This window comes from Schistocerca piceifrons, chromosome 4, assembly GCF_021461385.2.
Source record: "Schistocerca piceifrons isolate TAMUIC-IGC-003096 chromosome 4, iqSchPice1.1, whole genome shotgun sequence".
NCBI lineage: Eukaryota > Metazoa > Arthropoda > Insecta > Orthoptera > Acrididae > Schistocerca > Schistocerca piceifrons.
In genome coordinates, this window is record NC_060141.1 from 241252227 (window position 1) to 241270537 (window position 18311).

At 37.5% G+C, this 18311-nt stretch overlaps 1 protein-coding gene across 3 annotated transcripts in view; it reads left to right on the plus strand.

Moving 5' to 3' along the window:
- The window catches only part of LOC124796284 (negative elongation factor D), a 192341-nt gene extending 179732 nt beyond the window's left edge, over positions 1–12609 (plus strand). For all 3 annotated transcript variants that reach the window (XM_047260402.1, XM_047260401.1, XM_047260403.1), the window contains exon 15: positions 7605–12609. In XM_047260402.1, the coding sequence (XP_047116358.1) occupies positions 7605–9256 (1652 nt within the window). In that variant the 3' untranslated portion in view covers positions 9257–12609. The remainder of the gene's footprint in view (positions 1–7604) is intronic.
- The last annotated feature ends 5702 nt before the right edge of the window (positions 12610–18311 follow it).

An 18311-nucleotide genomic window follows, 5' to 3' on the forward strand; every position in this document is an offset into this window, starting at 1 on the left:
CATTTATATTTGCACATTCTGTTACATAAATTATATTTAAGAGGTTCATATACGCAATTACTAAACATTCATGAGTTGAACATTTATTTTAAAAATAAGAAATAAAAACATGTGTAAACAGTTCCATGTCATCAAAATATTGTCTTGTTAACTAGAAAGCATCTGCCATGGACATGCTTATAAATATCTCAGATGTTTTATCATCTGTGACAGATTTTATAATTCTTGGAAGTTTGTTGTACAGTTTTTCCTCATTTGATAGGCTCCTTTCTGCAACTGTCAGTGATTGTAGGTGTGTCCAACTGTGGAATGCTTAATTTTTTAAACAGAAGCATGCATGAATTCCTAACACTCTTCCTAGTAATGATTCTGTAGCACTCTTTTGTAATCTAAAAGTACTCTTTACTGCAGCAGAGTTACCGTAGAATGTGATTCCATATTTTTTGTGTGATTTAGGAAATGCATCTATATGCTTTCGTATGCTGACTGTTCAGTTGTGAGATTGCATTGCAAATCACTTGATTTTTGCATGTGACTTTCCTTTAGAGTCCTTAAAGTAATGGAAATTTGTTTTAAGGTACATTGATTAATATTTGGAGATTTAAATTAGGTACAACTCGTTCCGACAATACCCAATCCAGTACTGTAATCACAATGGGAGGCAAGTACAAGACAGCACTTGTCTCTCTTTATATTCTGACGCACAGAAAATATGTATTGAATATTCTGAGCCAGGAAAAAGGACAGCAACAGTGCTCCTTGTGTCTGTTATACACGTTACATGTAGGAACTCCCCCCCCCCCCCCCCCCCCCATTTTATTATTTTTTTAATATAAATATTCTTGATGTGAGGGGAGTGTCCCCATACAAACAGACCATACGACATGTGTGACTGGAATAGTCCCCAATGTGTGTCACCCTAAGATAATCCAAGCTCACCAAATCCCTTAACTTCAAAATGAGGTAGGATATGCGAGATACTTTTTCACTTACGTGATTGATGTGTTCCTCCCAGCAGAGTCTGGAGTCAATGTAAAGTGTAAGTTCCACTCACTTCTATTTTATTAGACATTGCCATTAGGAGTTGTTGGGTTTTATCGGGATTAACACATGAGTTTATTATCTGAAAACCAGTCCAAGGCTCTATCAAGAGTTTCTTTTGCTATCCTGTTCAGATCTGAGATTCTCCGATGTGTGGTACCTAGCATTGTATCATCTGCTTAATATATGACAGAATGAGCTGTGTTATTAGGCAAATGGTTGATTGCTGCAGTGAAGAAGCAGGCTTTCAAAACGTCTGGCTTCATACAGAGTGTGAGCACACTTTCTCATGTCCGCCTGACACCACACCTTGTGCATAGTCATAATATTACTCTTAGTAAAGTTACTCCCTTTCCTTCCAGTGACACCACTTCTTATATCAATAAAATTCAGTAGCCACGCAGTACAATGTATTCTGACAGTTGCTGTATTTTTGCAGTGCACTTTCACAAACGGGTTCCAATTTTATCGACAAAGATATAACACAGTAACTACAGTAACTGCATGACATTGTTGTCATGCAAACTCTTAATAATTTTTAAAAGCTAGATGACCGGCAAAGAGATGTTGATCAAGTGATTACCAAGTGTGGTCTGTCTGACGTGTTGTTCAGTTGTTGTAGCTAAAGACAAATGTAAGGAAATTGGAGAAATCAGGAACCACATTTTACTTTATAGTGGATAAAAAGGTCAAATTTAATACTGATGGCATTAAAATGAATCAAATGATAATTTTTTGACTACATGTTAGATATTTGTAAACTTAATGAAGTCAGATGAACTACTTACTTCATACAATGTATACCTCTGCAAGGATTTACTGAACTACATGTAAAAATCAAAGATTCACAGTTTTCTTGATTAGCTCAATTTCTTTATTAGCACATTATTTGGAGAACCAAATGCGTTTTCTAGGCCAACAAAATTATAACAAAGTTACATTATTTTACAAACAATTAACTGTTTACTCATTGGAAATATGAATTCACACGCGTTCTGTAGAGATCAGAAACACTAAATATCCATTTCACTAAATTATTTACATTGTTGTTAGAAATCATGAAGCTACTTAATGAACTATGAAGTTTTCTGACTAAGAAATGAAATGAGAAATCAATCACTTTGCATAATGATAGCATATGTACTGTATCACATAATGGAAAAGGGGGAAAAAAATTATGTAAGGAGTAGAATTGTAGCAAGTGTAGCAACCTCCACCCTGCTACATTTCAAATTGTGGCGAGACACCCCACCCCCCCCCCCCCCCCCCTCTCTATCTCTATGCAAGCCACTCTACACAGTTCAATAAAGAGTTCATCATACCAGTTTTGGCAAATTTACATCTTATTCCATTTGTATATTGAGATGTGGGAAAGATGACTGTCTACACGACTCTGTATACTCACTATCCCACTTGTCTTTCTATTTTGATCCCTGCACAATAAATGTCATGGTGGAAGCAGAAATGTTGCTTGGTCGTGCTCAAACACCAGTTCTCTAAATTTACCAAGTTTTTGTGAGAACAGCATTGACAGTTTCCCAAGAGTCTCTAATACATTTTCATATGGGCTGTGCGGTCCTGTTGCAATTACTTCCTCTAGTTCATTTGGGTCTACTATTTGCAATAGCACATGTGAATAAAGCAAGTTGTTTTCCACTGTGGTGGCTTGTCCTGACTGGAGCCTGATTATTTGAGAGAAACTTCTTTTGCTCCTGGAATGTCGTAATGTTTGAGCTAAGGATTTGCTCCGGGATCCTGCAAAAGATGGACATTTGTGATATTCATTTGTAACAAACCAAAGGCTAGTAGTTGAGGTTAACCCTCAACTTCAGAAGACATTTTTGCAAAGACTCAGGAGTGCACTAACACAATTTTGCTGACAACTAAGTGTGAACTTGCTCCTTGGTCTATACGTAATTGTATTTTCTGTATCATTTTACGTAACTCTTGTGTCCTCTTACACTAGGTCCTGATTTTAGGCAGCAAGCGCTGGTGTGGTTCATCATTTGTATTCCTCCTCCTCTCCTTGAACAGTCTTATTAATACACAAGCTTTGTCATTTAGCATGTCACTGGCAGCACAAATTTTGCAGATTCCAAGTTTATTGCCAATGATGAGGTCCTCGATATTGTAATTGCACAATGAAATTTATTAATGAAAAATATTATATTTTGCCAAGAAGTGTAAAGTATGGTAATGTACAACTTATTTACATTGTGCATCAAATAGTGATAACCAACCAATGCCCCCCCCCCCCCCCCCCCCCTCCTCTCCCCACTGCTCTGTTCTAGTAGTGGATGATTTTCATTTTGAATCTGCCCAAAAGTGGCAAATGATACAACGTATAGACACATTGCAAATTCAGTTCTATGAATATTTCATGAACATAAGATTACTTTCCTGTTTATTGCTTTATTGTTCACTCCTTTCAAAGAAGTAAATTACATTTTCTGATGATGACGATGACTTGGCAATAAGTTGAAACTGGTAATGATAGCATTTTTATGACATCATGCTGAAATATTTAATAAAAAAATTAACAGGAAGTTCTTATAGCAGTATCTTAGTCTCTGTTAAAGAACTATTACTTAATATTGTGCAGGAAATTTTTTACTTGCATGGCCTCTTGTTGTGCATAAAGTAATAGTACCCTTCAGGGATAAAAAAGTGTTATTGGTAATAAGTTTTTAGTTTTCGAAGATAACTGTCAGATTCTGCATTGCAAGATTTTAAAATGGTACTAGGCAACTCATTTACTGATCTGATTCTAGTGTACAATGAATTCTTCCCATCTGTGCTACCCTATGTCTGTTAATACGGTATTTCTCTTTGGTTCTTGCTAAGTTAAGAGTTCATGCCTGGGTGTACTGTGAATATTAATTACATTGAAAAACAATTTTTCGAAGTAACTTTGGCAAGATTCTTTAAGTTCACTCCCACAGATGATTCTCACACCTGTTGGTAATAGTTCTGTTACACAGACTAGACATATTGCCATAGGAAAGTCTTGTACGCACGGCCTACTTCACACTACACGCTCCTGCTGTCCAAAGCTGGTCTCAATCGAAATATAAGCAATGTACGTATGTAAAAGACTGTTTATTGAAATAATTTCAAGATCCATATCCTGTTTGTTATCTTGTTTTTTGCAGCCCATATTTCAGTACAATCATTAATTTTTGAAGAATATGATTAATTATATGCAGTCTATAGTGCACTTCAATAATATTTTCTCTGTAAGGAATCTACATGAAGATCGCATTTGAAGTTAACTTTAGTAGTTGTTGCCAGAATTATTACACTTAACGTAATTTCCTATCTTTACTTCCACAACAGTGTTAGTTTTGCTTATTCATGTTAGATTTCAGGGTTGATGTTGCTGGTGCTTACACTGTGATGGCTTCCATTAAAATATTGCGTGTTTTCATTTACAACACATTTGCAGCAGGTCTCTAATCCCAAGTTATGAAATGGGGGGGGGGGGATGATTAACATGGCGCTTGGCAAAGTTTGAGCTTGTGTAGGATGCATTTCTGCTGATAGGCATGTATAGCGCAACTCATTGCCAGTTCAGTGTCACCTGTGTCGTTGACCTGGCTTGTTCTGTACATCTGCAGTGACTGTTTTCGCTACACTGTTTTGTTCTTGTTTCATTCTTTATGATGGCAGGTTTAAGTGAACAATGTGCAGCTGCGAAATTTTGTTTCTACTCGTTAGAAACTCTGCGGAAAGGGTTTTAATGTTGAAAACAGATTACCAAGACGCTACGGAAAAACTCAAGTGGCACAAGTAGTTTGCTTGATTTAAGAATGGCAACATATCGATTGATGACAAAAATATTGACAAAGTTTGAGAGATTGGAGCTTGGTCCAGCAATTTGTAGCAAATACGAGACTGGTTCTTCCACCATGACAACATTCTTGCACACACAGCCATCTCTGTTAGACAGTTTGTGGCTACAAATGGCATGGTTCTGTTGTCCCACACAACTTGCTTGACTGACCTGGATTCATGCAACTTTCTCGTATTTCCACGCGTGAAAATAGATGTGAAAAGACACTGATTTGACAGCATTGAAGCAGCCATTTCTAAAGATGACTCAAAAAATGTTTCACAGTGGAAGCACAGGTGGGAGAAATGTATTAGTTGTCACGGAGAGAATTTTGAAAGGGGTAAGGTTGTTTTGTAAACATATTATCTGTACAAACAACTACCAACTAAAAAAATAAATAAAAAAATTTGCATTTATACAGGTTCGAAGTAACACTAATGATGTCATAACTGAATTCGACTTATTACAAAGTAGTGATCCGAATACTTAACTTTGACAAGTTACTATGTAAGATATTCAGATCAGCTGTGGATGATTTTCTAAGAAGTCTAGTGATTCTGTTTATGTGACCCAAGGCTGGAAAAAATACAGTAAAATAACTTTAATAACAGTTATAACAGAGTAATGAAGGTAAATGATGTTTGAAAATATACTCCAAGACAAAAATAAGACAACACACCATGACTGAATTATCCAAATGAGATGGAAATTGGTAGATGTGATGTACATATACAGACAAACAAATGATTATAATTTCAGAAAAATCGAATAATTCATTCAAGAGAAAGCTTCAGAAATTGAGCAAGTCAGTAATGCATTGGTGCACCTGTGGCCTGAATCAAGCAATTATTCAGATTGGCATTGATAGATAGTGTTGTTGGGCGTCCTTTGAAGGGGACATTGTGGCAAATTCTACCTGATTCGCAGGTTAGATCATCAAAATTCTGAGTTGGTTGGAGGGTCCTGCACATAATGCTTAAAACGTTCTCAATTGGGCAGAGATCTGGCACCTTGCTGGCTAAGGTAGTGTTTGGCAAGCATAAAGACAAGCAGTAAAAATTCTTGTCATGTGGGCAGGCAGTATCTTGCTGAAATGTAAGCACAGGATAGCTTGCCATGAGAGCAACAAAATGGTCATAGATTATCCTTGACGTACAGCTGTGCTACAAGTGTGCCATGGACGACAACCAAAGGGGCCCTACCATGAAAAGAAATGACGCCCCAGGCCCAACATTCCTGGTTGGCAAGCCATATGGCGGGCGATAGCTTTGAATTCAGCCCCGATGACCAGCAAAGACCTGTCTGGATATGCCCCAGACAGTAGTGGGATCCCAACCCTACTGTTACATGTCATATGATCTGACAAATAGAAGTGATGGTCTGGGGTGCCATTTCTTTTCATAGCACAACCCATTTGGCTGTGATCTGCAGCACCCTTACAGCACAGTAGTACATGAATGACATTCTATGTCCTGTTCCGTTGTCCATTGCAAGCCATCCTGGGCTTACATTTCAGCAAGATAATGCCTGAACACACATGGGGAGAGTTTCTGCTGCTAGTCTTCATGCTTGCCAAACTCTGCCTTGGCCAGTGAGGTTGCCAGATCTCCCTCCAATTGAAAATTGGGAGCATTATGGACAGGACTCTCCAACCAGCTCAGGATTTTGATGATCTAACATGCCAGTTGGACAGAATTTGGCACGGTATCCCTCAGGAGGACAGCCAACAACTCTGTCAATCAGTGCCAAGCTGAATAACTGCTTGCATAACGGCCAGATGTAGATCATTGCGTTATTGTTTTGCTCAGTTCGTAAAGCTCTTTCTCTTGAGTAAATCATCGAATTTTTATGAAAATGTAATCATTTGTTTGTCCGTGCACGCACTTCACTTCTATCAATTTCTATCCCGTTCAATAATTCCTTCGTAGTGTGTCGGTTTTATCCCCCCCTCCCCCTCCTCCTAGAGTCTACAGTATGCGGATAGATAAAAAAAGTCTACTCTGTAAGCAATGGCTGGAGAAAACATGTATAAAAGATGTGTAAATGTGTAAGCTTTCAGAGCCAGTGGCTCTTTTTTTCTGGTAGAAGGATTTGATGGCAAAGGAAGAGGGTGAGATTTAGGAAATGGGGAGGGTTATGGGCCACTACTTGGAAGTAGAAATTCTCTCTGCCCATATAATATTGTAATTGTAATAGATTGCTGCTCGCCACATAGAGAAGGCACTGAATGGCAGAAAGACACATTAAAAATACTCTGTTGGATCTTATTCAGCTAGTCAGACAAAGTACCTCATCAGATGAATTAACACACACACACACACACACACACACACACACACACACACACACACACACACACTCAATGACCTCTGTCCTCTCTTTCATCTGATGAAGGACTGTCCCTAATAGCTGAATAATATCCAGCTTTCTGCTTTTAATGTGCCTGCCTGCTGCTCAGAGCTTCCTGTACGAGGTGTAAAGTAGTCTGACCAGTTCATATTGTTATTCCATCCAGGCTTCAAAAATAACTGACTGCTGTCTATGTGTTATGTCATTTATCATCACTTATCACATTGAGGGTATAAAGAGTTAAGTGCTTGTCAACAGACTAATAATAATAATAATAATAATAATAATAAAAGAAATTATATACATGTGTATTTCATTTGCTAGTATAAACTTTGTTTACTAATTCGTTAATGTAAACTTTTATGATTTTCTGTGCTTGCAGATGTATTCACTGGGAAAAGCTGCTCCAGGCATAGAACTGACGAAGATAACACAGCATGTTGTGTAGAAGATTTTTCTCGTCGGACGAGCCATGTCTTCAAAGAAAAAAATAAAGCCTATTTTACAGTTCTACTGGCATGCCTCCATTTCTTAAGAAATTTGGTTCTGAACTGTAATAATTTTCATCCTCTCAGGTATCACACAGCTCAGTTTCAGGCTGTTAAAATAATGAATGAACTGTCTAGGCAGAATGCATATACTATTATTAAGATGGTACCTAAGAAACAAAACATCCTTTCAGATTTAAAATTGTCATCGTTTGACACACATTTATCATTTTTGTTTGAGGCAGGGATTTCTCATCGCATGTGTTTTTGTGAAAGTATTGAAAGTGGATTAAATAGTGCTTGTAAGAGAATTGTGTTGAGGATAAATGAGAGTACAATGAAATGTAACAATCACAAAAGTGCTTCAAGCAGTGTCATTAACTTTTTCCTCTCTGATTACACTCTAGAACAACAACATAATTTTAAAATTATGGGAATACTAAAAGAAAGGATTACCACAGAACCAGGTGTTTCTGTTGTTGTTGAAGGAAAGTCTCCCATCAAAGAACATCCATTCCAGAGGACATCAGTTCAGAAATTCAAAATTTTCTGTGGGCAAAAAAAGACACGGGAGAGCAAGTGGATAAGAGATGTAAGCTGTAGTGGCTCTCATAAAAACAAATTGGATACAATATCTGGCAGAAGAAAATTCATTAATGCAATTAATGACCCACAGAGTCACCTACATAAAGTGAAACGAAAAAATAATACCAGAAGTTGGAAACACAATATTTTTAACAAATTTGCCTTTGACTTAAAGTCACAGTCAAGCAGTCAAGCTGGAAAATATATAATGAGCAGTATAATAAGTGTAATGAATTGCAAGACATTGTCTAGAGTCCCACCTTACTTTTTGACCCGAAACTTAATGCTCAGATCGAGACGAGTAAAACAAAATTTTCAAGTTCCCCAAGAAGTAGCAGTGAGCTCCTCAAAAACATCTGTTCCATTGCAACACAGTGATGCATCTTCCACAAGTCTTCCAAACGAATATCCATTGTTTGATGAAATTGATGCAATAGTGGCTACTGAAGTTGAGAAAGATAACATTAGATATGAGGAGAACAAAGAAGAATCGAAGGAAGTCCCGGTCGTGAGTGATGTAACTCATCTGTTAGGAGAAGATGTAATGATCAGCGGTTGTTCTGTCCAAAAAAGCACAGATCTTTCCCATTGTTCCACTGCAGCAAGGATGGCTTATCTTAGTCATATTACTGACACACTAGAAACTGCAGTTTCATTTGAAGAGTTTATGGAAAGCTACAAAGAAGAAGACAGTGCAAGCACATCTAATGCAGAGCAAGATTATAGCAGTCTATTGGATGAACCTCCTAGCAACTGTTTGCCACGTGAGTTATTAGATGAATGGGAAAATTTAAGCATTTTCAGCTCTGAACATCTGGATGATGGCTGTGTACTGGATGACTTGTTAGAAAAATGGAGTGATCTACACATATCCAGTTCAGAAGAATCAGGTTGTAGCTGCTACAAAACACATCTGTTGGATGATTGGGAACAAAAACTTTGCCTTACTGATAAATCTTGAAAGGGCTAAGGATTTTTCATTCTTTCTAACTGTGAAGTGTACAAATATGTCTGTGAAATGTTATGATCTCAACAAGTTCCGCAGAGACTTTTAGTGAGTTAAGTGTAATTTTTAAATATAAATAAGATGAAATTGTTTATTAATTTTTGAGATGAATAAGAAATAATTGTATGCTTATATTTTTATAGTAGCTAACTTTTATCAGATTCCTCCCTCCTCCATGATATTTTCTTAGTTGCATAGTATTACTTTCAGTTTCTTAATCTTTCAGTGAAAAAAAATACATGATCTAGTATTAGCTGACTGGATGTATCTGTCTAAGAACAGGTGCTATCTTTGTGACACATTTTTATTGATAGAAATGGCGTTACATGAAGCTGCACAATATTGCAATGCTGCTTATGGTATTTACGTACCGTAAACCGGGGTGACTTTGTGCCACTTTTTAATGTTTTCCCCAAAAAACTTTTTTCTAGTTAAGTATTAGTGAAAAACTGTGAAGCTGTATATAAGATGAATACATGCATCATCCAATATAAGTATTATTTATTTCCTGAAATAAAATTTTCTACCATAAATAATGTCATAAACTTGGCACAAAGTCACCACATGGGGGGGGGGGGTTACTTTGTTTTACTGATTTCTTCGTGGTATTTTCAATGCTAAACAGTGGGTGTCCTAATGACACCAACCTTCAGTGTATCTTTGTGACAATGAAAGGTAATAAGATCCAAAATAATTATATTTTATTACATAATTAACATATTGTTACAATTTTTACTTTACAAAGTTACTGGTCCCATACTTTTTTCAATTCAGGGATACAGAAGACTCCTCTTTTCGACTTTTTCTCTGGAGTCTTAATTTTTTGAAGAATATTTGCGTATGAATAAAAAATTTTATCTCTCATTTTGGCCTTTCCCAAAACAAACCACTTTTTTGAAAAACATTCACACAAGTGGAGTCAGTTTCAGTTGTTGTAATTTGCCCAGAAAACAGCTCTCCCTCATATTGCACAATCACATAGTCCCCTGTAAAGAGAGTTTTAGAAGATGTTAAAGATAGTGCATGATTACTATAGGATTCATGCACAGATGCAGACTCTGTTGTAAGTGTTGTTTCCGTTCCACTGTCTACGGACATGCGACTACTGCTATCCGGTACATAATGTTTTCTTCTTCACTGCTGTCACTTGAACAGTCTGCTTTTGATGGTCTCTTCTTTTTATTTTTACCCACAGATTTGCTAGATGTTGAAACCTCTGGTGTGGGTGACAATGACTGCGTGTCACAACCTCGCTTAGCCTCAACCAATTCTTCATATGAAATACTTTTACCAGGGGGAACATTGAGGCATTTCTGCCTTTTTGTAGTTGGTGTTACTATATCACATCTCGTGTTCTGCAAATGTTTATTAAAACTCTCTTATACCAAGCTTCGTATGTTACCAACCTCAAGGTTGGAAGGTAAATGAGACAGCACAACATTTCTGTCTAGTGGAAACATACCAGCCTTCCTAAAACCAGTTTTTAAACTGTTGCATCCAGACTCCTCAATCTTTTGCATTAGCTTCTTCAAAAGAGAAGGAAAGCTCTCATTTGGTATAGTACTGCATCTGGATCCTCTTGTTGTATCTTTCCACTCATCTAAAATTTGTCTCCACTGACGTTTTACTGGTCTAAAGAAAGCAACATCAAGAGGTTGAAGAAGGTGTGTGGAGTTGGGAGGCAGAGCAATGAAAGCAGTGTTATTCTCTCTGCACGACCTTAAGACCTCTGTGTTTAAATGGGAGCTCAAGTTGTCACCAATTACAATTTTTTAACATCCTGTTTTTTACAATTGGCAGCAACAGGTGAGAAAACCAATCTCAAAGCATTCGTAATCAAACCATCCAGATTTTGTCCTGTAATATCTGGCATGGGAAGGTCCATTTTCTGTCCAGGTGCCCCATAGCTTCTCTGACTTGTAAACTATGTATAGAAGTGCTAGTGTCCCTTCAGCATTACCACACATCATTAGAGATGTAAATGCCTTAGATGTGTTGCAAATCCTTCCTGGATATTCTGCACCATGTTGGTAACAACTCTTTTGGTCCCTGGATCATCTACCAAGTTTGTTTCATTGTAATTCCATACATGTGATAGAGGAATGCCTTCTAGCTCCCTTGTCAAGTGATCAAAATATTCATTGACTGTCACTTCCTCAACATCTGCTCTAGCCCTAGTGATGTTTTGGGCAAACCTGCTACTTATTTTGTCATTGTGGCTTGCCAGAAAAGACTTAGCCCATTCTCTGCCTGGCAAGTTATTTGAAAGATAACACTCTGCGTCCCTCTCTGTCAAGATATGCTATTACAGTAAACCGTAATCGAGCAATGAAAGTGGGAAACCATAATCACACATCCTCACAGCATGTGAAGCAAACATATCTTCCTCTTCTTTACTAAACACAGTTTGCCAACCAATCTGTGCATTATGTTTCCCATGTAACTTGTTCATGGGGGTATTTTTGTGAATACCATGTTTATTTGCTGCTGTACGAACTGAAATTTTCTTATCACGAATTTCTGTAAGCGCATTCTCCAACATATCATCAGTGTAGTTGGCATAGGGACAGCAACCAGTAGCTTTTTTGTATGTTCATGGCATTTTCTGCAACAGAATCATACACAGAAAATCAGTCTTATGAGTACGGTGCAGTATATAATAGAAAAATCACCCCAAAGCCTTTGTGGAAACATGCCACTCCCAAAATAAATCTCGCTAATGTGCAGAAACCATCAGTGACAAAACTATCATGCTGTGGCAGCAGACTAATGAATAATGTAGGAAAACAATATACTAACCACAGTAAGCTGAAATTCTTCCTTCTGTAACAAATTTTTCGACAAACACGCTCACACTGCTAAACACTCAAGACAGTTGAGACGATCAGGTGGGAATGTCAGAAGCATGACATAAATGACGAACACACCAGCAGATGGCATCACTATCCAGCTATGCTCAGAGTACATCAGCACTTCTGTTGGGAACACCCGGAACTGCTAGGACACATTTGTTCGAAAGAAAGTGTGGGTGGAACAAAGTAACCTGCGCGGCACAAAGTCACCCCGGTTTACAGTACCAAATACTTTGTCGATATCATCCAACTTTGTAATGTACAGATACACAGAGGGAAGATATTTTTGCAAAGGGAAGACATTTTTGTAAATGAAAAAAGTTGAAGTTTCCGAGAAGATCAAGATAATTTCCCTATAAGCTTTTTTTTTTCAGAATTTATCACTGAATTTTCTGCTGTTGGCTAGTAGAGAACAGCTGCTTTTGTACATGAAGTGAAAATAACAAAAGTTAAATTATTTGGAGGGGGGGGGGGGGGGGGGAGAGAGAGAGAGAGAGAGAGAGAGAGAGAGAGAGAGAGAGAGAGAGAGAGAGAGAGAGTGTGTGTGTGTGTGTGTGTGTGTGTGTGTACATGAATGTGACATTGTTACTTTTTAAAGCAGAATGTCCCCTCACAAAGTTTGATTTTGCCATTAAAGACTGAAGAAATATAAATATATTGTATAAATGAAATATGTAATTAATTATGCAATAAACTATTTTAAACAATGTGGGCAAATGAGTTTTGTTCTTATTTAGCTACAGCTTTTAGTGAAACTATTGTTTTGTAGTGCAACACATTTTATAAAATCTGCAAAAGAAAATGCCCATGAAATGTCATTGTTTTAAAGAATCTTAAGACATAAGCAAAATATGTGATCTTACGAAGAGGCATTTTAATGACTCTTCTGTTGGATTTCTGTGCATATCCATGCATTATTCTTGTGTCATAATTGCAAAAATAAATGTTCTAAAATACAGAAGTTCCCAGCAAACATATTGTAAAATTTATGACTGTGTACTTGTTTTTGTTACTGAAGGATGTTCCACAAATCATGATCACAGTGCATAAACATTTGGTGACTTTCCATCAGGCAGACAGTGAAAATCGTAGTAGCCCTCCTCTTTATAAAGGATGAAGCCCTTGCACGCCCACACCGATATGGTGACTAACTCGGTAGATCTGCTGTCACCTCTGTATTGTTAGTTGCAAATTAAGGAGTTCATGGGATGTGGGGCCGTGATGATGTCCATGCATCTGGGTAGGATTATCCACTAACAAGGTTCTATTGATGTGATAGAAGTGGATGAAAGTGATGAAGAGTAGCCGTTATAAGGGTAGAGGGAAAAAAGTGCCAAGGCAGGCACCATGGGAAAAGAAGCCTCTGTGACAGTCTGGATGGGTAGTAAGAGCAGTAGCGGATTACTTGCTGTCTGCGACAGATCATGCAAGGGTAGGCTATGTTATAGTGGATATTGTGCATCTCAATACGTGTCAGAGCTAGTGTTTGTCATAATAAGATTGGTCCTGTGTGGCAGTGCAGTGTGCTGCTGTAGTAACCCTCTACATAACTGGTGACACAGAGGTAGAACTATTTTTGTAGCACCTGATTCAAGCAATACCAAGATATTTTTAAAGAATGCTTATGTTTCACATACGATTATGATTTCAAGAGAAAATTACTCAGCCTGTCAATAAAAACCTTTGCTTTTTTTGTAAAAACTTGTTGTTTTTTTAATCCATTCCCTTTTTATGATAAGCATTTTAACCAGAAATTTTCCAGGAAATGGTTTAACCCCTAAAACCTTGTGAATAGAATAAATGTTCAAAAAATTTATTAATCCACACCTTCTATCACTTCTTTTCCCTCCAGTTGGTTCAGAACACATGCATAATACACAGAAGCTTATCAATAATAAGAATTCCTGTTACAGCCTAAAAACAATGGAATCTGTTTAGATGGATTAAAACATGAACAAGACTGTGAGTTCCAATGTTTCCATGTGTGGTTGCATTTTTTGAGATGTCCTTAATATGGACCAGCTTCGGGGGAAGTAAAGGCACATTTGAATACAGCTGTCCCGATTTTCTAACTGATTCCTTACGAGCCTACAACTACTGCTGATGCATTTCCATTGCAATAAAGCATCTGAAAGAAAGAAATGAATTGTGGCGCAAGGGATTACCAGTTTTAAATTTATGCAAGACATCTGGAATATGACTATTTCAAAAACAATTGAATAAAATTATTCTGCAGATCAAGTTGATATTCGACTTTGCTTATTATGCAACCTGTTCAAAAAAGGAAAGTAACAGTTGTACTTACTGTTGACTACAAGGTCATTAGTTTAGGAAAGCATAGCGTAGAATATTGGCCTGTGTCCTCTCCTAAGTAATGAGGGAAATTACAGTAAAGCTAAATCTGAATGATGACTTGAATTGCCATCCTCCTGCTATGAGTCCAAGGCCTCTCTACTGCACCACCCACTTAGGCTACAATCTGTACCAACATGACAAAACCAAAATTTCACTGTGTCAGTACCATGTCTACTTCCATGCTGTGAAATATGCTGTTGAAATGAGGATTGAGATGTGAATGAATCATCACTAAATATTGCAGCCCATTGTCAGAAATATATCTGGCGATTCAAAATTACCTCTACAGAAGAAACAAGTAGTAGTCTGCAAGAGCAATTCATCTTTACTTTGAGTCCTAAAAATGTTTGAATGATCCACATTAAAAAGTATTACTGCTAGGCCACTGATATTTATTTAGTTATTTCATGTATCACTGTTGGGTGATGGTGCACATTACATAATTGTTATGTGTGTATAACTGTAGTCTTAGAGATAGTAATGTCTTTTTACTACTACTCAAAACATCCTGGAACCCACATTTAGTCTCGGTCATTACTTAACACTTTTAATAAAACTCATCAGCTTGTATTGTAATGAGTCACTCTGATGCCAAGGCCTTTCAGGGTGGAGGAGCAGATCATCAGCAAAAGTCAGTAGCAGAAGGTAACAGAAACCACTTAATTACAAACACATAATGTGCATCGACAAAAAATATGACCTCTAATTGAAAAAGTGTCATGATGGTCTCTCTACTGGCAAAAAATCCTGTATTTTTACGCCATTTGGATCTCCAGGTGGGCTTACCAAGGGGGAGGTGACAATGAGGAAACAACTGAAAAACCGAGCGAGGTGGCGCAGTGGTTAGACACTGGACTCGCATTCTGGAGGACGACAGTTCAATCCCGCGTCCGGCCATCCTGATTTAGGTTTTCCGTGGTTTCCCTAAATCGCTCCAGGCAAATGCCGGGATGGTACTTTTCAAAGGGCACGGCCGACTTCCTTCCCGTCCTTCCCTAATCCAATGAGACCGATGACCTCGCTGTCTGGTCTCCCCCGAACCAACCAACCAACCAACCAACAAAACTGTAACATTCCATGACTCACAGCATGGAATATCAGAAGTCTGAATGTGATAGGAAAGCTAAAAAATTTGAAACTGAAAATGAAAACGTTCAATATACACATAGTAAGACTTGGTGAAGTGAAATCAAAGATAAGGATTTCTGGTCAGATGAATATATAGACTAATATCAACATAATGAGAAACTTGTATAGTGGAAGTAGGAGTTATCATGAGTAGGAAATGCAAATAGTGAGTTACTATCAACAATTCATTGATAAAATTACTCTCATCCGTTCATTTTAAGATTGAGGTTGAATGTAATGTTGTATAGGGGCCATGCCCATCTGCCAGTTTGAAGTGTGTCAGAATACGTGATGCATTATTTTGTTCATTTTTTCCGACGTTAGTTACGGATCGTTAAACAGGTGTATTCTAGAAGGCACTGACTCCTGGAACCAAAGTACAGGCATATCTAGAAGGCTAGGGTTCGAATGTAAACAAAGCCCTGAGATTATATGATTTCGGAATTTCATACGTTTTGTAGTTATTGTGTTGTTGTTTTGTTTCTGTGTGTGTGTGTGTGTGTGTGTTTCCTGTGCTACAAATGCTGAAAGTAAAGAAATTTATCACCAAACAAAAGTTTTGCGGCAACCAGTTCCAAACACAACCGAATAATGCACATCAGTTGATTCAAAAGTTGCCCATGGAAACTTTCGGTTTCTGAATGTACTAAGAACAAGTGTAGTAGTATTGTGAGCAGCAATAATGATGGAAATGTTATTGTGATCCTAAATATGCTGTCAAGACTTTTGAAGAGTGCTGTGAAATGTAAGTACTGCAATTGTGAAGATAGTATTGACGTTTCTGAAGACATTTCAGCAAGGAAGGGTCTTTCAAGTCGGTTAGTGATTGCCTGTAACTTGTGTAAGATGCACAGTGATATTATGACATCGCCAGTAACTGATAGTCGACATTAAAGTGTAAATATTCAGCTTGATTATGCAGTGTGATGTATTGGAAGGGGAAGGAGAGCTGCCCGGACTTTTTGTGCAGTGATGAATTTGCCTCCACCTCCACTGAGGTTTCACAAATACAATAAATTAATACATAATGCTTTATGTGGTGTAAGTGAACATTCAATAAAAAGAGCAGCAGAAGAAGCAGTAGCCTTGTCTGAGAATACAGACATTGTAGCAGCATTTGATGGATCTTGACAGAAGAGAGGTCAAACTTCTGTGAATGGGGTTGTAACTGCCACATTTATTGAAACTAGCAAGATACTATATTATGAATGTCTAACGAAGCACTGCCAGGGTTGTTCAAGTAATCTTATTGGCATCCAGCTTTGTGTAAAGAACTTTGATGGTCCAAGTGGAAATATGGAAACGAAAGGAGTTCTAAACATTTTTAGAAGATCAGAGGTCAATTGTGGTGTGAGGTATGTAGGCTACCTTGGGGATGGAGACTGTACAGAACACTCTACTGTTAATGACACTCCATTTGGGGACATTCTTATAGAAAAGCTTTGATGTGCTGGGGGAATGTACAAAAACTTCAGTGGAAAAACCTGTCAGACGGAAAACACATGTGGCCCAGGTCGTCTTACAAAAAATTGGTTCTTTGACTCAATATTATGGACTAGCAATAAGGAGAAATGTAGGAGATTTGGAGAACACGAGACGAGCTGTTTGTGCATCATGGTTTCAGAGAGTATCAACAGATGAAACCCCACAGCATGGTTAGTGTCCAAAAGGGGAAGATTCGTGGTGCAAGCACTGGGTGGGCAGTGCTACAGGTATACAATATACCTGCAAGCATTCCTTACCACTTGCTGTAATGGAGGCAATTAGGCCTACATATAGGGATCTAGCAAATAAAAATCTGCTTAGGAAATGTATGCATGGTCTCTCTCAGAATGCAAATGAAAGCTTCAACAGCTGTATATGGGAGAGAATACCCAAAACTGTATTTGTTGGGCTAAAAGTGCTGAAGATTGGTGTAATGGGTGCAATAATAACATTCAATGATGGTTCAATTTCAGTGATAATGCCCATAAACTACACATTTTTGAAATCGGCATGAAATGCTCTTTTCTATAGACCAAGAACATTTTTTTTTTCAAATTTTTGGTCATTTTCACGAGCATGTCGCCTTCATGTGAAGCTCAGATAGGCAGGTACGAGAGATGTTAAAATATCACAAGACTCTTTTATAAGAATCTTCTGATATTTCAACATCTCTCTCACCTGCCTATCCGAGCTTGAAAAATAATGTCAGTATATTGCATCAGAATATCATGAGATTAAAAAACTGAGTAGATGAGCTTCTGGTTTGTTTAGAAGAAACTGAGGGTGGAATAGATGTGATATGACTGTCTGAAAATCATATAGTCACAGATATGGAAAAGGTAAATGTAGGTGGATATAAGCTTTCAGCACACATAAGTGGAGACACTGCAGAGAGAGGAGTTGATTGACTGATATGTTTATTCATCCTTATAACAATACAAATTATAAGCGTGTCACCAATTGTGTCTTATGAACTAAAGTAACTAAAGAACTTGGTTCTTACAATGTTTACAATTCAATTCTTACAAAATTTATAATTATGCCGTATGCTGTCACTTTATATAGGCCTGTATGGTATTTGTGTCTATTAAATAGCTATCTACAATTATCCTAAATACTCATTTACCTTGTAACAATGTTTGCTTAATAAATATGTTTTTAGCTTTTCGCTAAAGATATGAAGTTCATTT